The 22,176-nt window shown below is 41.8% G+C and overlaps 1 protein-coding gene across 3 annotated transcripts in view; it reads right to left on the reverse strand.

Moving 5' to 3' along the window:
- znf423 (zinc finger protein 423) overlaps nucleotides 1-22,176 on the reverse strand; it is a 165,013-nt gene that overhangs the window by 130,949 nt on the left and 11,888 nt on the right. The window contains exon 2 of one of the 3 annotated variants that reach the window (XM_080475114.1): nucleotides 8,747-8,806. The exons of 1 other annotated variant lie outside the window; for it this stretch is intronic. In XM_080475114.1, the coding sequence (XP_080331240.1) occupies nucleotides 8,747-8,806 (60 nt within the window). Of the gene's footprint in view, nucleotides 1-8,746; nucleotides 8,810-22,176 lie in introns of all 3 variants that reach the window. One more of the 3 variants, XM_080475113.1, reaches the window with a different exon arrangement.

The raw sequence follows: 22,176 nt of genomic DNA on the forward strand, positions 1-22,176 counted from the left end.
GATCAACTAGTAAACTAAAGGTCACAGGTAGTTTTGGTAAAAACAGCAGATAGCATCCACCTGGTGATTGCAGAGGACATTCTTCTCTTTGAGGTTATGTCTGGTTCTTTGCCCTCAGACTGTGGTGGTATGAAGCCATGTGCATGTGAATCCTGCTCTGGCGGAGATGAAAACAAGAATGAGAGCCTTATTTCAAAACTGGTGGGTTTCTAAACGTTCTCCTGGAAGCGTGTCACACACTTTTTCCCACCCTTTGATGGAGAGGGTATAATCTCTCAATTTGAAGGTTGTACATAGGTTTGATCCCCCATCTCGCCCTGCCCATGTGTCCTTGAGCAAGACAGCCATCGCCATTGATGTGCAAAAGGGTGAAAGTGATTAGTATCGTAATTAATCTTGGGGGATGCTAAAGCAGTGGAAAAATCCTCTATTAGTGAAAACGATTTTATCATTTTGAACAGAAGAATATACCATGCACATTGATTTGACTAAACAGCCCAAACCAGCTGAGAAAATGAAGTAATTATAAGATGATTGAAGAATCAAAATACTACTTGAGCAGTGTGACCAGTTCAGGAGTCATCAGGTCTTCTGAAAGCGAGAGCTTCTTACCAAGGGCTCCTCCAGTACACTAATTAAATGGCCAAGAAATGGATTTATCTGACGTGTTGAGGAATTGAATCCACACTTAAGTATGACGGTAGAATTTTAACAGAAGCTGGACATAAAAACTTTGTCTTCATTTAAGCAGGAACTTCTCGACCAAAAATAATTTGTGCTGCAGGTGAAAAGCAGAATTTTCAGGACTTCTTCTTTAATGAAGTGTATATATTTCCAAACTGGCTCATTCCTTGTTTTAACAAATGTTAATTTTATACTTTTTACCTTTGTGCCTGAATAGATATTTAAGTACATTTAATTTTTTAGTTGAATCAATACTTTTACTTGTACGAAAATCCCTATTACACATATCTGTAACTAAAGTGAAGAGTCAACTTTTGACTCATTTATTTGGTTAATATAGACATGCTTGATCTGGTAGCAGACTGAGACCTGCTCCGTTCAGGACCTGAAAAGCAGCTACCATTCTGGTCCGGATATTTCAGGTATCACCTTCAGCACAGAGATAGAGGAGAACCTCATTTAGTATTCTACAGATAGGATTCCCCTTCATCCCTAAATAGACCTTTTTTTCAGAAATTTGTCCAGTGAGCCAATGCAGCCTGAAGCGAAATACAATAAAAATGAACCTTTCACCAGTGTCAATACGTTACATGTTCAGAACACAAACTCGTCATTGATCGACCTATGAGTCTACCTGCTCCATTAGCACTTACTTTTGGAAATATTCCTTGGGCTAAAATAAGTGTAAACAAAAACTGCATGTCCACTTGGTCAAGCCGAAGCTAATGGTACGGTAATATTTTGATTAGCCTTCTGATTTTATGAGAACTCATATGTTTTTAATTGCTATATGACTGTTTTTAAACAGTAATATCATTCAGTACATTTCCACTGTTTGTCCCAAGTTTTCACCTCACAAAAAAACATCAACATCATGATGCTATAGTGCAGGACAGAGGTCATTTCATACCAACAATAGCAGAGCAGTTAAATCTGTGTTTTCTGCATCCTCCGACACGGCGCAACTATCCCCAGATGAGTCCTAAACTGTCCTACAGACATCCCAAAGTATGTGAGGAACGGGCCACAGAGGAGCTTCAGCTCCTGTAAGAGGCAGTAACCACCCCTCCTTCTGATACATATGAAATCGAAAGATGCCCAAAGTGACTTTTTGGTTTTAAAATTGACCAAGAAGCAGACAGGATCTGTATCATTTGTGGGAAAATTGCACTGTATTTTGGATGAGGAGCTTGTTTCTTTGTTAAGCCCCGGGTGTGGAAAAGCTGGTACTGATGTACCGAGCACAGAGCTTCAAGTATATAACACACACACACACATCGCTGCAATGTGTCGACACAGATACTTAGTAACTGCCAATGGGCAACACCTTTGTGTTCAATATGTTGAGAAGTGGGGAGAAATAAAAAATGGTGGACACATTTGGCACCAAGAGCGCGTGCACACACACACACACACAGAACAGGTGCAGCTGGACACAACAACGCAGGCCTGCTCTCTGGCTCCCAGGAGAATCCCTCTCCCACACTCCTCTGTGTGTGTGTGTGTGTGTTTTCACAATGCAAGCCCCCCCCCTCAGGGAAGTGATCTGCAGAGGCACACCAGCCACACACACACACACACACACACACACACACACACACACACACACACACACACACACACACACACACACACACACACACACACACACACACACACACACACACACACACACACACACACACACACACACACACACACACACACACACACACACACACTCTCTCTCTCTCTCTCTCTCTCCTGGGACATACTGCGGTGAGGGAGAGCAGCACCCAACACCAATGTCTGGAAAAAAGATGATGAAAGAGCCATTCGCGTCATGGAAGCAAGCGAAAAAACACCCGTGCACACAAACACAGATACACTGACTGTATATACACAAACACACTGAAAATCAGACAGACTTGCTATGCACAGACCTCCACAGATCGGCTTACTCTTAAATAAGTTGACAGCTGCTCACTTATTTAATTTTTCGGGGGGAAACAAACAACACACATTCACACTCTTCAAAAGCAAATACCCACAAAGATAAGGAATAAAAAACCTGGGGCTTAAATGCTGCAAAACAGACTAAAACACAGATGCACTGTCACAAGGAGACAATGAGAGTTCACACACACATACACAGGAACTGTTTTCCTGTGCTAGCCTTGGGGAAATTAAAACTACATTATGGACCTCCAGAGGGTAGCGGTGAGAGAGTGATAAAGGAAGAGGAAAAGAGAGAGGAAGCAAGAGAAATGGAGAGGGAGAGAGAGGGCTAGTGTCCTGTTTTTCCCAGCTATGGTCATCATAAAGATATTACGAGGAAACAGGAGAAAAGTGATACTGCTGTAATCCTCACGCCTTCTATAACACACTCTTTCCATTTGCTCTTAGAAATCTATCTCACTTGTAAATATTTTATGCACCCTCCGATTGATTTGTGTGTGAACACGTTATCTATACTGATCATTTTTGATATTGTCTGCCTTGAAACTAAGTGAAAACAAGAACATAATCAGACAAATGACTGAATGTAGAAAAGATGAGTTGTTAAGAGTGCAATAGTTCACGCACCATCAGCTGCTACAACACAGCTGCCCTCACTATAACTGTGCGTTGAGATTTAAACAAGTCTCTCATGTGAAATGTAACGGAAACAATACATTTGTTTTAAAGGGTCAATGTTGAACTGTGCATGTCATGTTTACTGGATAATTAATACACCTGGATGGAAGTCATGCTAGTCAAACATAAGGAAGCTGCATTAAGTAATATAAAAGGTTTAGACAAACGCTCTAATATGCAGACAAAAAACTATTATTCCCAACATTTTGAAAAAAAAACGTATTTTGGTTTTAGTTTGAAAAGCGATGACCATCCCGACAGCTTGTAACTGAAGAGGTAATTTTTTGGTTTGTTTTTAACAACTGTATTATCTGATTTTAGAGCTACAGCGATCACGTAAGGACAGATTAGTCTGTCCATGTCTTCAGAGGGTGATGATCATGAACTCGGGAAGAAAACTGAAACATGAGCAGTTGTTTCTAGATCAGGAAAGATCATTAGTACAACTAAATTCCCAATAAAGACCGAGTTCTGTCTCTGAAAACAATGTTTTGACCACAACTGGCTCCGTTGTTGTGGCTGTTGGCTCGGTTGGCAGAGCGGTCGCCTCACAATCGGAAGTTTGCAGGTTCGATTCCCATATGTCCACACTGTTAAGCAAGACAATGAACCCCAAACTGCTCCCAATGGATGGATTAGGTGCCTTGCATGGTGGCCGCCTCCATTGGTGTGTGAACGGGTGAGTGTAACGATGTAGAACGCAAGTGAATTCCATTTACCATTTATATAATCACAATTAGAGGCCTCCATGGAGGGGACGCATTCGACATGAAGTCTTTAATATTACATATTATAGTCCTATTTAGTTTATAACGGATGTTAGTCTTAAAAAAGACTTCAATCTCCCGGTCATTCTTTTTCTTGTCCCCATCCACACGGAACCGTACAAATAACTAAAAATGATGTAGTACATATGCCCAGCCTATAGAGAGTAATGTAATTCTGCCACAGAACTACACAAAAGACCGAGAAGAAGACACAAACCATGAAAAACTACTCCCAACTAAACCAAATATCATCAGTAACAAGACCTGGAGCACGTGGTCCGCCATTGTTGTTGTTGTTATGTGACAATGCGGAGAAGGTGGTGGGACAATGACATTGTTTTTTAACAAATGTGCGTCTTGCCCAAACACACCTTAAAGCCAAGGCAGCATATTGAAATTTCCCCCACTCTGAAACCTGTTTTATTTTTCAAACATATTCAGGATCCTGAAGCTGCATCGTGCGAATGATCGGCCTAAAACTATGTGGTTACAAGAAACAGTGTTTCAGACAGGCCCTATTTTGAAAATCAGCCGTTTTCTGTGTCATTTCTGCGGTTTATCATGCACCATGTCTGTTTCAGTCTCTAAAACATCAATCTTCAACAAAGTCTTCATGAGCTATTTGAAATGCTGACTCAACTTCGAGCCCCACAGACATAAATCGCATCGGCTGTTAGCTGAATAAACTCAAACCGATACAGATCGGTGTCATTTTGATGGGCGGAGGATTCTTCTCACCGGTCGATCACATGAGCGTCACGGCGCATAAACACACAGGGACACACTGCTGCAGTCACAGGGACATTATCACAGTGAGCAACAATAACGCAGCAAGTCTCAGTTTCAGCTTGGGGACCTGACAAACCTTTTCCATGATGACTCACTGGCTCCTTCTGTGTGTTTCAGTGTGAAGACATTGAAACAGTAAGTGTGTGTGAATGAGCAGCGTACGCTTAGGCTGTCGAATGAGTCGTGTGGAAGTCAGGAGAAAATACTTCTATACTGTCGCACCTGAGGCCCTGAAGGTGTGGGACATACAGAAAAAGCTCTCCATCTATACCTGCCTTTTTATACCATCTCTCATGTCTTTCTAGACAGTCTTGGCAGGGACTCTCTTTTTCTTCTCCCAGCACACTGGGGGGGGGGGAGACCAAGGGAACAAGAGAGGCAACAAGAGAGGAAACAAGGGAGGAAACGAGGGAGGAAGGGGACACGTTGTTTTTCTGTTCCACCAAGGGGGGTTAAAGGGAAGCAGGGAAGAAGGGTGTTGAGGCACCTTTGGCCTCCGAGGGCTCCTCTTGGGGGCAGAAGGGCCAAGGGGGAGCAGGAAAGGAGAGGAGGTGATGCAGGAAGAGGTGGGGTGGGGGTGGGGGTGGGGGGCGGGGTTAAGTTGGCCCCATGCTATTCCCTACAAGACACCCTCCCACCTCCCTCCGCCTTCTCTCCTGCGGGTCTTTCCAAACTCAACACACATTTTCCAGAGAAAGCGAAAGAGAGACAGAAGAAGGGTGTAGAGAAAGAGGAGAGGAGGGGTGGAGGTTGGTGAATTTTATAGCAGGATGGGGAAGGTATATTTCTCTTTTTCTCTCTCTCACGCTTTCTTGCCCCGTCCTTGTCAACACCATCTCCCGGGGAGTAAAGGAAACAAGGTATTTTCTTCCCTTTTAATCTGATTAAACAAAGGAAAGGCAGCAATTTTGTCTCGTCACTCCTTCACTCCAATGTGAGCGCAGCAAAAAAATTTAAGCAATGAGGGGGGCCGATAGTAAGAGATAAACGTATAGTGAACAAGAGAAAAGACGATGCAGAGGATGCTGGGACAGGGAATTGATGGTGAAATCCAAATTGAAAGAGTGGCTGACTAAGGGAACACGGGACAGTGTGTGTTTTCATGGGAGGAAGAGTTTGAGATAGGTGTGTGTGTGTGTGTGTGTGTGTGTGTGTGTGTGTGTGTGTGTGTGTGTGTGTGTGTGTGTGTGTGTGTGTGTGTGTGTGTGTGTGTGTGTGTGTGTGTGTGTGTCATGGGACTCGAGCTTCCTGCAGGAACTGACACACACAGCAGTTCTAGTGAGCCACCCAGGACCTCAGTCAGCATAGCACCCCCCCCGGCCCCCCAACACACACACACACACACACACACACACACACACACACACACACACACACACACACACACACACACACACACACACACACACACACACACACACACACACACACACACACACACACACACACACACACACACACACACACACACACACACACACACACACACACACAGGTCCGTATAGTGGCCCCTGGAGGGGCGTTAGTACAGGTTTGAAGAAGGGGAGGGTTCGGCACGTCATATACACCTCAAGGGTCATACTTTCCTATCCTCCTATCCCCGTAGAGTTCAACGAGAGACGGGGCAAGAGAGGCAGCGAGAGAGATAACTGCATATTTACCACATTCAGCAGTATCTTATTTCCCTGCTGGGATCTAGTCAGAGGAAGTGTTTAACTGTTCTCGGATAGGCTGCAAGCCGGAGCAGAAAAACTAGTTACGGCTGACAAACACCCACAGTACTCCGACTGTTTGTGCCGTGGTACGGAAAAACGTGTTCTTTGATCTTTACTCGGCACTAATGACGGCAGTGAGAAAAATGTCAAAAGCTGAGCTGTGCCAGGGCTAACATATGGGCCCAGCAGATGCATCCCCCCCCCCCACACACACACACAGAAACCTTTGACATGTTACAGCAGCTCTGATATGAAAACAAGTGAGATTTCCACAAAAAACACCTCTACTAATACTGTCTGTCCTGGGTATGTCACTGGCTATCATTTACTACAATAACAATAACAGAAACAGAGTTTTTTTTTTTGGCTGCACTCTGACTTCTGTTTGAAGACATGCAGACACGCTTTCTTAATAAGTATAATCATCAAGACACTTTTTCCCCCCATCACTGAGGTCGTTTGAAGCCTTTTTTCCTACAATCTCTTTTCAATATTAACCCTCTTTTCACACGGCGACATCTGAATTCATTTTGATTAGAGAGCCGTAAAGATGTGCAATGAGCGATTTCTTCTGACACTTTTTCCAAGATAACGTCAACGTTGAATAGATCTTTGATGTCACGGTTTGTTTTTGATTGCACCGAGAAGATCCTGTTATATACGCGTTCATCTTGTTTGTGATTGGATGGTGTATATCGTGAAAGGTCTAGGATTTACGATTATGATAGGTACGGGTTCAAAATCCTGTCATTTTGAACAAACACAGTCTACATGTAAAAAAAAAAATGGAATCTCATTACTATTAATGATGACTCACTGTTCTTTACCTACAAATTTGCAGGTTCTCCATTTTATTTTCACCATTCTATATTGCCTACAGTATTTCTTTAAGGCAGACTTTTACTAGAGGGAATCATGGTGAGATATTGGTTAAAACGGTTGTACCACAACAATTTGATGTTTGATTCCAGACCAGAAAGATCCTAGGTGAAGGTCTTCCTTGGTAGGGTTTGGATGTTCTCTGTACGTATCTGCAAATACTCCAATTCCCTCCAATCCGAAAAAAAAAAACAAACAAACATGTTTTTACTGGTAATATATGACTCTGGGCTGCCAGTGGCTGAAAGTTTAAGCATGCCTGATTGTTACTCATGCTATGGACTGGCAACATGGTCATCTTGGATAAAGAGGGAATATATTATTAAAACATCAGAAAAAATCCCTGTAAAAGAAAAACTGCTAATTATTATTAATCAGAATTTGGGACTAATTGATTTTTCTGTTCAGCTTTTCTTCTTTTGATTGAAATATGTGACTTGTGTGCAGCAAGTTGTGTTCTGGCAATATCCGAAGTATAATTTTTTTTGCATACTTTTTTTTTATTTCTAATAACAGCTATGTCATCTGTCATTTCTCTCTGATCCAGTTTCCATTAAGGCACAAGGGCGAGTGAGGATAATTTCGCGTTTCCATCTGAGAGTGGAAACAAAGACGAAAAGAAGACTGAGGAGGAGAGGGAGGGCGACAGCAATGAAAAAGTTGGTTTGGAGAAACCGCAAGGAAAAACAAAATCCATGAAAAGAACAAAAAGAAAAAAAAAAAAAAAAAGCTCTACCATCTCTCTGACTTCCTCCCAGGATATCCCGAAACCACAGAGATTAGTGAAAAAGCACACAAATCTGTCTTTGGCCCCCCCCTCGTCCGCCATCATTCCATTGAGTGTGACTCCCGAGACCGCCGTCTCTTTCCATGTCTCCCTATCATTCTCTTTTTCTATTTTCAAATCTCATCTTTCCTCTCTCATGATTTCCCCTACTCTCAATACTGTTGCCAATCCCTCCACTCTTCCCTCGATGTTCACTAAATTTCTCCATCTCTTCCACTTTCTTCTCCTTGATCTCCCTCTGACAGAGCCATTGTAAATCATTTGGAACTAATGTTATAAATTGTGTAAGCCTAAGTGTGTGTGTGTGTGTGTGTGTGTGTGTGTGTGTAAGAGAGACGTATAGAGTTTGGCGTCTTGCGTGGATCTTGACAGCCAACTGGAAGTCGTTTGCGCGCGTGTGTGTGTGTGTGTGTGTGTGTGTGTGTGTGTGTGTGTGTGTGTGTGTGTGTGTGTGTGTGTGTGTGTGTGTGTGTGTGTGTGTGTGTGTGTGTGTGTGTGCATCCTGTAACCTGTCTGGACAGTTGATTCATCCCAGGTCCCTCCACACTCTGAGGACTCCCCTTCTTCTACTGCTAAGGAAGAAATAAGAGACAAAAAGAAGAAGAAAAAAAGAGCAGTTAGACTTTTTTTCTTTTTTTGTATGTAAAATATACCCAGAGATAGTCATTAACCCTTTAATTCCCAATATTGCTACTCCAGGACCTCTGCCAACAGAACCGGCAAGACAAGATTCACCAGCGTGCCACAAATCCATAATATGAGCTTTTCTGTGCCAACAAAAACCGAAGAACTCACAATTTTAGGGGCATAAGATAAAAGTAAATCCAGGCTTTCAAACTATGACAGGGTTAAAAGAAAAGAAAATAGCTTTAAAAAAAAAAAAAAAAAAAAAAAAAAAAAAGGGCCTCAAAGTGTTTTAGAGAAGGATAGCATACTGTTTTAATACCAAAGTTATTCTCAGGAATGCAAGATTTATCCAGATCGCTTTTCTCCAGTGTCAGGTCAGGACTAACAGGCAAAAATTTGTTTGATCTTGTTAGGAAAGGAAACAACTAACTGATTAAATTAAAATAGTCCCGGCAGCTTTTCTGGTTATCAGACTTGTTTTTTAATAAAAATGCCAAACAATAAAAAAAAAAATTTGGTTAATTCAAAAGACAAACTGAATTGGTTTGGACATATTAGGCTGTCTGATAGGTTTTATATAATTACAACAGTTTTGTTCTTTTAAACAAAATTTCAAAGAGCAGCTAAAACCAATAATTGAGAAATTAATCATTGGATGAAGCGTTACTTAAAATCATTGTTAGTTTCACTGCCAGTCGCACTTCCTCTGAGCTGCCAAAGCAAACTGGCACATGCTGTTCATCTGGCGATACTAGTTTGTGGTGTTATTTATTTGTGAACAACAGTAAATCTTCCAGACTTTACGCCATGTCTTTTCATAAATCTAAAGGCTTCCACTGGACTATTTCACTGAGACAAGTCTCAGTTGGTTCTGTGAGAGCGCGTTCGCACTTGGCAGGTTCGGTTTGGGTAAAAAAAAAAATGTAAAAAAACGAATTGCGACTGCTCGGTTAGTGCAGCGAGTGGGACCCCTTGCAGAGTGGGTCTCTGAATGCTTTGAAAGACAGCAGCTCTTATGTCACCTCCATGAAAACTGCTGTCTTCTTGCAGCAGAGGTCAGATTCTGCAGTTTTGATTCTCTGAACGCTTAACGAGTTTGATTATTAGTCTCATCAGATTGCGCCAACTTTTGACATTGTTTGTTCGATGTTCTCTTATTTTCTCTTTTCTGGCCCCAGATGCCTCAAAGTGTGATACTACTGGAGATTTCCTCCTGTTATGAGATTATTTTCTTTTCCATCGGTCCCTATGCTTACTAACTGACATTTTTATGTACTTCTAAGTATGTAAATACCAGAATGCCTAATTAAAAAAATATTAATTACAGCCCAGAAAGACTTGTTTCATCACAACAGAATAGAAGCTGTCAGCCAGTACTTTATCATTAGTAGCTATTATCATATACTACTCACATTTTTATATATTTTCCAGCCATTTCTAGCCAAATATTTACAAACATAGTCAAAACGGTCTACCAAAAAAACATGTTTAAACTCAACACTTTTCCAATAGCCGTGAGTTTAAATAACCAGATTCCTATACATATCCCATAATATCCACATATACGAGTTGTTTAATAGGATATCACTTCATTGTTTTATGATGTGTATATATGTCTTGTGATTAGTATAATAGACCACGTCAGATAATACGGAAAGATTATAATTACTAATTATAATCAGTAACATTAAATACCATTGTTTTCTTCATGTTTTTACATTTCATGTTTAGATCTTTCCTTACATATTACATACATGATAAGACTATAATAAATGTTTGAGTTTGAAAGTGAAATTTACAGTCTTGGCAATCTACACACCTCTAAGTCTTCAACCAGCACTCGTAAACATTTTCATTCCCTATGGAACAGCAGCAACATTAACTTTACTACAAGTACTTCAGAATTGAACCAAAATGTACCAACTTATTTCATAGTTTAAGTGTTAATTAGAGTTAATTGCCTCAATCTTACTTTGAATGCATGAAATGTGATCAGTCAGCTTTAGTTAGATTTAAAAAAAAAGACATTTGTAGCATATGTAGAAGACATTTATTATATCCCCGGCGACCAGAAAAGTAATTGAGGACATGGGCAATATGTAAACCAGTGCATTTATAGATATTTAACAAGTAACCTATATTTGGGTGGAAAAAATAGGCCAAACTATACACAATTGTTTCTCAACATTTTACATTAAAGTTAGGTGTGATGAGGTGACTACAATGTAATTGCCAATAGATAAATAAAACAGTTCAAGCATGAAAATGAAGCAAGTTAATTTAGTCCCACACTTTTAGAGATTGTGAAAGTTTTGTCACAATGATATAAGGTGCTAAATTATTCTGTGCACATTTTATGAACTTATGTAAAAAACAAAAAAAAAAATCAGATGATGGAAAAATGGAAAGAAAAATGTAATCTTTTCTTTCAGTATAAGAGCCTTATGCAAGCTTGCCATACATGTAAACAGCTCACTTCCAATTGCTTTGTAAAGGTTTACACATTCCTCCATAAATCTCTTATAATAAATTATTTCGGATAGCTGCTGAGCAACATGGACACAAGTCATCCTTACATGTAAAATTCTTCAAATTCACTTATTGAGCACCAAAGAATTCATCCAGATTAGTAGTAATAAATGTGCAGGAACATGAAGAGCGAGAATTCTACAAATGCTGCCAATAATCATGAAGGGATCAATGCAAACGATTCTAGATTCTAGATTTAATCCTCTACCTATATTCGTGTCAAACATTCTTTATCCTTTATAAACATATGTCCTTTAACACATCTAGAAATAGACGCAGGAATCAACCAACCTTACAGGAATCACAATAGTTTGAGATGTGTGACACGTTCACAGGCAGAACTGGAATGTGATACCGACTTCCTGGGTACAGCAGGAAGGAGGGAAGTACAGCTGGCACACAAACAGGAACTGACCGGAGCCACCACACAATGGGATTTCCTTTTCACCCCCCCTTCCCCAGCAAGCAATGCATCATTTCTCACTCGCACACCTCCGTCTCTGATCCTTCAAAATCCTTCATGCTCATCCTGCTCAGCGATAACCTCCACCCTCTACCCTCCACCCTCCACCCCCCCGCATGCTCCTCGCTCCACGTCCTCATCGGCTCCCTCCTGACCGGCCCCGTCCCGACACAAAACCTGAGCTCCAATCAAAACAAGAAGTTATAAATCAGTGAAGTGTTCCTTCGAAAACAAAAAACAAAGTATTAAGGTGTGTCTTCGTTCAACTTGAGCGGTCCCGGTTACTTGTACACTCCTGGACGTTTTCACATTTGTGACGCAGCAACTTTACATTGACATTGATTTATGCAGCTAAGAAAATAAGTTGTACAGACAAGAATGAAATCATCTATCTTCTTTGCCCCCTTTATCCAATTGAGTGTGAACACAGAGAGACAAACACTAGTTGGCAGATTATAATCATCAAATGGCCTCAAACATGTTTTCAGTCTGGGTAAAAATCAATTAACAAAAAGTGGGAAACAAATTCTACAAATTACTTGGGCAACTGTTGTGACACTCAACATGGCAAACGTTTTTAATAAAGCGCATGAGACATGTCAAAGGCACACAAAACAATGGGAACGGAAACATCTAAGACGTAGAAGCTAAAGTAGACCGTGTGTTACAGGCAAACTTTGAAATAACAATATGAGAGGAAGGCAGAAATTGATGATGAATCGAAGGAAGCCATGCAGCAACAAGTCACAAGAATGAACGAATTTCACATGAAGATGAGAAACCTTAACATTTTTCTAGTAGTTTATGTCCTGGTGATATCACTTTATATAGCAAGGTATGGTGGTCCAGTTAACATTAACACTGCTTACAGTAAAGCCATAGTGGTATATTTCAGGGCTCCAACTTCAGACTATAGCGGGGCACATAATGTAGGTTTTTAACTTTCATCGATAAATTAATACATTTGAAGGTTGGAAATCTTTGAAATTTACCTTAACCAATAAAGATTGGACGTAGAAAGAAAAGATAAATTGGAGAAACCTCTTTCTGGGCCCTTTTCGAGGTGATTTGTCAGAAAATAATCACGGGGTAAAAGTTGTGGGTACAGGGAGGAACTCTTGTTTATTTCTGAGAAAACATGCTGTTTCGGAGCTTGTTTTAAGTAATATAGAACGTGCAGCAAGGGCAAATTGAAAGCGGGTAAACATGCTGTGATGTTAAAGACGGCGTAGTAGGCATGAATGCAAAAAATACATGCAGAGCAACGGTCACCGGCTGCAGTTTGGCTTGAAAAAATGTACATGTGGCATGAGACCAGGACTTTACGGTCAAATTAGGTAATCTCATGAAGAAAGCGTGAGTTTTTGAGAAAAAAATTGTTTATCAAAAAGTATGAGTTGCAGCACTAAACTGGATACTCAGGTGAGTAGAACTTGGACAACAATGCTTCGACCCTGATCTAATGCATTCCTGAGACAAGTCTGGTTTGGTTAGATGTGCTGTGGCTTATCTGCATTCAGACGTCTTCAATTGAAGCTCCACAGTTGTTGGAAGTAGACCAAAAATTGGTTTTCATACAGAGAACTGCATTCAAACTTCAACTTATTGAGTTTCATCTGGTATAAATCAATATAATTGACTGAAACTACAATGGTTACAGTTCAAGGTTGATCTGATGTCTCAAAAAAACCAAAAAGACATTTAAATGGTTGTTTTAATCACCAGGCCTCCAGCTTTTCTCCCAGTATTTGTGGTTGTGGATTTAGAAGCACATTACATTTTCCTGTGCACCCAGTCAATGTTAGGTTCCCTGAACTCACTCCAGAAATACACAAAACACTGGGCAGTAATATGTTCCTGGATTCAAAGACCTCGGCTGGAGTGGCCACTGGCAGCTTGCATGATGAACTCAGCCTTGAACGTTTCACACATGACTGAATATTGTTAGTAACTAACAATGCAGCGCAATGACTTCATTCTCAAGCCCAAAGCAAACAACAGACAGGGATTTTTATCCAGCACAGCAACACAAACAAACACGTGACTGACAGAATTTGCAACACAAACATCTCAAACAAACATGTGCAGGATCCCGCTGCTCCATCCATGTTCGCCGTGTTTCTCTCGGAATATAAAAGGAGCCCATTTTGCTCAAAATATGCGTCACACAAACGCTTCTTTGTGAAATTTCAGTGAAGCTTTTCAGTGAAGACCCATGAACAAAATGACACGGTAAAGCCACCGTGCTCTCTGCAGCCAATGAAAACAGAGACTGGGCTGCCAGTCTTCTCCCCAATGCCCTGTCCTTAATATAAATAATGGAAAGATTAATGATGATCCAATTAGGTACGACTCAAAAACCTCAATGAACACTAAAAAATTTTTGTTATGATGATGATTCAAACTACAGAACTCAATCCCATCTTCACAGTTCTTGAGCAGTCTCTGAGTAATTTATGTTGCAGAGAAGTCTCGCCAAAAGAGAGCCAATTACTGGAGAGCGAAAGCATCAAAACACACATCTACTTGTTCCTGAGGTGTTTGTCTGTACTACGGTCTTATTTTTATTTTATTTTTATTTTTTTGGAGTGAATGAATGCAAAAGAGAAAACTATTTTTTGCTACAGGAACAACTTATGAGAGCTGAACCAAAACTGGACCCAGAGCGAGGATGACTATAAAAACCACAATCACTTCGAGCTCAAAAAAAAAGAACTGCTCTGTTTACTCTTCTCTACTAAAGCATACAGAAACTAAATGTAGCTCCATCTATAATTGACAGCAAACTGGCTTACAGATTTATGTATTTCCTTCATAGTATGTATGTATGCATAGTTGTAAAGTCCAAATTTTTAGAAAGTCATCGCCAGAAATGTGACAATTACAATGTGCTGTATATTTCTGAAATATTCGTCTTATATGCAGATTCAGTTTGGTATGTTTGGTGCAGATGCTGAACCAAGTTGAGTCATTTTCACATTTACCTTGCAACTCACTGATTTCAGGGTTAGTGTGAACATGGTTAAGGGACATGAGGAGGAGGGCCATCTGACTCATAACTCCTCATGTTTGCAGCTTTACAAACAGCAGACGTGGGAAAATTGCCATTAAAACATCATCATATTGTGTGCAGTACCATTGTCAAGTAGCGAGACGTTTTGAAATTTCATGAAAAAGAAAATGCCACTGATATGGAAGGATGTAGAAGAGAGAGAGAGCTTAAAGGGATCATATTATTCAGCTTTACTTACTGGCCCAAATCCAACTTTTCCTTGATTTTCATCCATTTCAATATTTGATCATATAAGCTGCGTTCAGAATCTGCAGTGGATGGATGGATGGATGGATGGATGGATGGATGGATGAGTTTCAATGTGGATTTTACATGAATCAGCTATCGCTGAAAAGGCATGATATTTGGCTAATTTCATTAGGTTTCGAAAAAAAATTAAATTTCCTCAAAATCCAAAGAGACGAATCAGGATCCAGACTAAAGCATTTGGATCAAGTCTGAAACATCCCTTTGAGTATCCAGGGTTGGAGATGGTTCCGAGTAGCAGATGTGGACCATAGTGTGCTCATGACACACTAATGGATTCCTTGACAAACACACACACACACACGCGCGCACACACGCACACACACACACACACACACACACGCTTGAGACCCTCAGGACTTTGACTGTGCGTCTGCTTGAACAGAACCACGCACGCATTGAGACCTCCCACTGTGGCCAACATATCTGCCAAACACAGCAGAGAGAAACAGAAGAGAAGCTATGAGAGGAGAAAACCAGAAGAAAAACAAAGTACTTCCTCTAAAATACCTAAAGAATATTACCTCTTAAAGAACTGCGCTGTGGGTTGTGTCATTAATGCACACAGTGACGCCTCAAAAACTCTATAAAAACATGTAATGCCGGGGCATACATGAGCTGATTTAGAGAGAAGGTGGAACAATGAGTCTCTCTAATGTTTGCAAACTGTGAAGACTCGGGTCCCATTGCTTGTGTCCCAGCATACATCTCAATACCCGGACAACATTAAGCGAAACTGAAGAGAAGACGAATTTCACTCCACCTACACATATAAGGAGCTGCATCACTCTTTTCAAGTGTTTTGTTCCCTCCTGAGACCACCACACTGCCTGGCCTGGGCTGCTTCTTGTCACCAGAAGTTTTCCAAACACAAAAGGTGAAAAGATGACAAAACATCTTTTATTCGGATAGTTCAGAGTGGCTGTTCAGAAAAACCAAGAAGAAGTAGTGGTGGTAACTCTGCCTCTGATAAAAGCCCATTTTTCCTGATGAGACTGTGGGGAATACACTGTGTTTCATTAGCCAAGCACACATAGCTTTATTTAGATTCCCATATCCTCCCTCTGTCCCCCTCAGAGACACACACACCGTTACTGTGAACCCTGTACACACCGGGGGGTCGCTGGGGGGTGGGGGGTGGGGGTGGGGGGTTAGGCATGCTTACAGATACTGCAAGGATAAAAAGGAGAGAGGGGAAAGCATGAGCAAGACGGAGGGTACACCTGTGATTAGTTTGAATAGATTGAGATCGGCTTATGAGCATTGCTGAGAAAGGAAAGGCACAATTACAGAATTCAAGGTACCGAGTTAATGCTGTATGTGTTTTCACTAGTTTCTTTGATGCCTACAATATGTTTCATTTCTGCTCATACTCTCTAGTTTGAGGGATGTAAATTGGAACAATAAGCTGATTTATGGCACAGCAGGAGCGGAGTTTCAATTTTATAAAAGTCCCTGCTTGCAAATGTTATGCCTGGGCACAAGGGATTGTTTGTCACTCTTATAAAACAAAATATGCCAATTTGCAGGGAGCAAACTTCTTATTTTTAGGATGTTCGTGTGTTCTGTAATTGAATTTCTTCAGACAAGGTGGCATCTTATTTCTAGAGCACCCAGAATCAATATCCGGAGAATCTCGTACAGATTTAATGTCTATATGTTGCAATTAATTCTGATATTGATTTCAGGTGATATCACCAATCCCCATGAAACACGGTCCCACACTCGCACAAAAGGATTTATGCACGCACAGGAAGTAGCGCACCTGTAGGCAAGGCAGTAATTACTGAGAGAGCAAAAAGGCGAAAGATCAAACGTCTCTCACACACACACACACTGCAGAAATGAAGCACAAATTAAAACCCTGGAGCACGATACGAGTGTGACACAATGCAAGAAGGAAGCTGCAGGGAATCCTTGGTGAGCGCACACACACACACACACACACACACACACACACACACACACACACACACACACACACACACACACACACACACACACACACACACACACACACACACACACACACACACACACACACACACACACACACACACACACACACACACACACACACACACACACACACACACACACACTTTGCTGTTAACCCCTAAGAGAGCCGAGTGTATTGAATGTGGCTTTTACACATCTTTTTCAGCGAAAGTGCCAAATTAAGTTACTGTTAATATAAACAAGCCATTTCAAATTAAAGTTTGGTGTAAAAAATTTAAAAATGTCTTGCAGATGGCATACGTATGATGACAGCTGCTGATGTGTCGTCACAAATGTGGTGCTACAGAGGTCCGCCTCTACCAAAAGTGGTTGAATGTAAATGCACCTGCAGCAGATGTTAACGCTGGATGTGACTTAAAGGTGTCAGAATACAGTGCATCACAATGTGTTTGCATACAAGGCTGCAAAAGGGGAGGAGCTCATGCATGGTAGGCAGGAGGTCATTGTGTGTGTGTGCTGTGCTCGAAACATGAAAATGTAATGTAAAACAAAAATGTCACTAAATCAATTTTTGCATCAACACACATAAACACAATTGACAATACATATGAAAACACTTGCGCAGACAAAGAATAGCCACACAATAAGCACTCTGAGCAACACAAGCACATACACTCTTTTGCACCACAATATTTACATGCAAGAACAAAATAGGACCAAGGAGTCACTTTAGAGGCTGGAAACATAAATAACCTTCCTAATTCCTCCCATATAGAGCTGAGAGAGCTGCACCATGACGCAAACCCAGATTTCTGGTACGACACTTGAAAATACCCATAACATTTCCTAATGACTGCAAAACAAAGAATAAAAAAAATAATAATAATAATGACAATATGACCGTTCTGCAGTGTCATGATTAATATTTGGGACGACTGTAATATTCTTTCATCGTGGTTGTCTATAAAAAGGTTTTTTGAGGTCTGCAGATAGTTCAGAGTAAAGCGCGTGTTATGACCAGAGTGTGTAAATGTGATCACATTACCTCAGCGCTAGCTTTTTTGTATCGTCTACCCAAGTGCAAAAAGTTGTTTTTGCTCGCAGACGAAAATTAAATGGCATTGCACGTCATATCCACCTGATCTTTTAAACCCTTATGTGCCTCCTCGTACTTTGCTTTCTCAGGGTACCTCTTTTCTTTTAAATTTCCCAAAGGAAAAAAAAAATAAGAAATGTACAGTCGGTCAGTGGGCGTTCTCGTTTTGAGCCTAATGTTATGGAGCAGTCTACCTATAGATGTCAGCCGGGGCTGTTCTCGGGTGGGGTTTTTTTTTTTTCACTTGCAAGATTCACTTGGTCTCCGTTTCTTTCAATCCTTAAAATGTCATAACTTCTTAACTACTGCAAGTGTATGCATTTATTGAAGCCACCCCGAGGAAAACAAAGCAAGCAGTAAGTGAAGTATACATGCTGGGCGATAAATATACACACAAATTATACCCCGTCCACAACCACTCCAGTTCTCTAAAGTACAAGTTGGTTCAGGGTGGAAAACAGGCTATGACCTGCTTCTATTCAGCTTTCCTAACAATGACAGATTTCAACCAGGGGGGGAAAGTTTCTTACCAAAACAAAAAACTGTAACAAAAAGCAAAAAAAGGAGGTTAATTGTCATTATTAATGCTCGGATACAACAATGAGGAGTGTGTGCTGTTTTAGTTTTTGTACATCAGAGTAAGATCAGAGCGGAGGGCTGCAAAGTAGAACAGCAAAAAAGCCAAGATGTATTATCATCTCCACCGTGTTATCAGACAAATATTTACACAGTTGTCACCATTAATTATCCACGTGCAGACAAGATCAAATATACTCAAAAAAGAGCCAGGAAGTCAAGCAGTAGACCTCTCATACTTAATTGGATTCCTTATTTGATCCACTTTTCTCTCTTTGTGCTCATTTCTTCAACCTTTCCATGTCCATAATGCGCTCTCTATGTTTTCTGGCCGTTGTGTCCCCCCATCAAATACTCATGAGTCCGATTTTTGACAGCCGTTTACCCGGCATGCTTTGTTCCTACATCCTTCATTCGTCACCAATTTTCCATTTCTTCCCTGTCCCACTGTCTCTACTTCCTTCATCCTTCCTTCCTTCATTACTGTTACTCCCTTCTCCCACATTCCACTTTCTTGCACCTTCTCGTCTATCTTTGCGTCTCCTCCGTTTCTGTCCCGCGAAAACAGTCGCAGCCTCACTAAGATAATCCTTTGTCTTTTTTTCTTCTTCTAAACAACACATGCACGCACAGTATCAGGGCCATTTATTCCCAAAGCAGCCCAAGGCTCTGGTGTTCCCAGATCTCCTTGACGAACGGGTCACTGTGACCAATCGTACATTGGCCAGGCCGCACAGAGAGGCGGGACCTGGGTCGGAGTAGCCAATGACAGGCGGGTTCAGTTCCCAGAGGGGCCGTCTGATTGACAACCAGTACTGGACAGAAGTCAAGAGGGTAATTGTCATCTGACTCCCCTTCTCTCCCTCTTTATCTGTCTGTCTCTCCTTCTCATCATATTTTTTTCTTCACTCCTCCTCCCTTTCTCCCCCTCTCATACCCCCCCACCCCCATACAGACGGTATTCTCCCGATAGCTCAACATGGACTCTCTCATTGGCTGCCCTTCCCGTCCCTCAGGAGCGACTTTGTGACGCCACTGGCCGAGGGCTGATGCCAATCTACATCCCCAGCCCGCCCCCTGGGAGCTACCCCAACTTCAATGGCCTGTGAGACACACACACACACACACACACACACACACACACACACACACACACACACACACACACACACACACACACACACACACACACACACACACACACACACACACACACACACACACACACACACACACACACACACACACACACACACACACTTCTAGTCAGGGGACAGGGACAGAAGCTGATTAACCAAATACTTTTATCAGCAGTAAAACCGCTCTCTCTGCCTGCCTGCGTTCTGAACAAAACAGCCTTAAAATACATAAACACACACACAGACACACATCCCAAGCTCTGAGCCAGTGGCCAGAAACACCAGGCTAGTCTGAGGTCTGGGACAGTGTGTGAGCATGTGTGTGTGTGTGTGTGTGTGTGTGCTTTTGTTTGTGCGAGTAAAGGGACAGAGTTAGCAGAGGGCTTAGATGGATGGCAGCGAGAACGAACAACAACCACACAAAGCCTGGCGGACAAGCTCCATCGCCCTCTCTATCTTTCTCTCTCCATGGTCTCTGTGTTCTACTCTTCCTCTCTCGTCACTCTCTCCCTCTTCGTCCATCCAAAATGTTTCCATCTGATTATGTTTTTACAGCTTTTGCTGTGCTCTCACCTTCAGTCGTCACTACTTTTCCATCTTGTCAATCTTCTTGCTGTGCGTCCAACATTCCTCCTGCTTTCACCCGATTTGACCTTCACTCCTTCTCTTCAGCTTCTTCTTGTGTATGAGGTCATGGTTAGTTGTAAAAACATGCTCTGTGGTCAAATTGAGTTGCTATGCAACCTCCCGCAACATCCTCGAACATACCCTAAACAACACTGGACAACGTAAGCACACGTGTGTTTCCTGGCTTGTGCAAACAGAGAATGAGTGCATTAGTACAGGTGCACAATTCCTACAAAAACAGTACAAACTCTCAGTTACACCAAAAAAAAAGCTCATTAAAACACAACTGATTCACCTCTCTCAGCGTCTAAAAAGCAGAGCACTTGTTCTCACTCGCACACAAACAGACGAGCGCAGAGTTGATGTTCAGGGCCAAACAACACAGCTTGAGATTAAAGAGCCTCTCTGATCTGACATTTGTTTTTCTGTCTGTCAGAGTGTGGCGGGAAGAGGAATCGATAGCAGCGGAGACGTGTACAGGAAAGAAGAGAAAAGAAGCAGGAGGAGGAGGACGACGAGTAAACAGAAAAGCAAAACGTAAGCAACCGTGCAGAAAGAGGGAGAGCAAAGTGGGAGAGTCGAGAGGAAAAGGTGAGACGGAGGTGACGATGAAAGCGCTCGCGAGGAAGTACGGGAGGTGAAGGAGGGCAGCAAGGAGAAAAAATAAGGAGTAGGACAGAGTGAGAAAGAGAGGGCAGGAGGAGGAGAGGGAAAGCATTCCTCTGGAGTACCTTCACTCTAGGGAGGCCTCCAGAAATAACTGAACTAGAAGTTCCCCCAGCAGCTTGCACTCACCATTAGAGACCGACACACACACACACACACACTCACACACAAGTCAAATAAAGACAGAGTTCACCGATAGAGGACTGAGCTGCAACACGCTCTGATGTCATCCGGAGGAGATGAGACGAATTATGAGGTGAAGCAGTCAAAGTTCATGCATATTAACACACACACACACACACACACACACACACACACACACACACACACACACACACACACACACACACACACACACACACACACACACACACACACACACACACACACACACACACACACACACACACACACACACACACACACACACACACACACCAAGAGCAGACAGGGCTGGAGGGTGGAGGGGTAGGGAGGGATACATAATTGCCTTCTCTTGTAGTACAGGCTCGGGAGTGCTTTTTGACTGAAGACACCAATTTCACGCTAAGGCATTATTTAGCTTGATACAAACTTGATTAGGCTTTACAGGAGGAGAGAGAGAGAGCGAGAGACAAGGAGAGGAAGAGAAGGGGAGAGAGCGAGCGAGAGAGAGGAAAAGGGAAATAAACAGCTTTGTGTCATGCCGCATCGCTGGCGGACAGATTAACTCGCTCGTCACGCTCCTTCTGGGAGTAACAAGAAAAATATACACACAGCGCGTGTGCGCTCGGAGCGTGGCTGGTTGTTTGGTTGTTTGTTTGTTTGAGTAGACGTGCAATCAAGCTACTTATAAAATGTACTTCCTATTTTTGAAACGACCCAAAATACCAACACTTTTTACAGGTTGCATCAGATGATTGTCCAACATTTTAGCAACTTGCACTACTCATTGAGTG

Source organism: Lipophrys pholis, assembly GCF_963383615.2.
Source record: "Lipophrys pholis genome assembly, chromosome: 11".
Lineage (NCBI taxonomy): Eukaryota > Metazoa > Chordata > Actinopteri > Blenniiformes > Blenniidae > Lipophrys > Lipophrys pholis.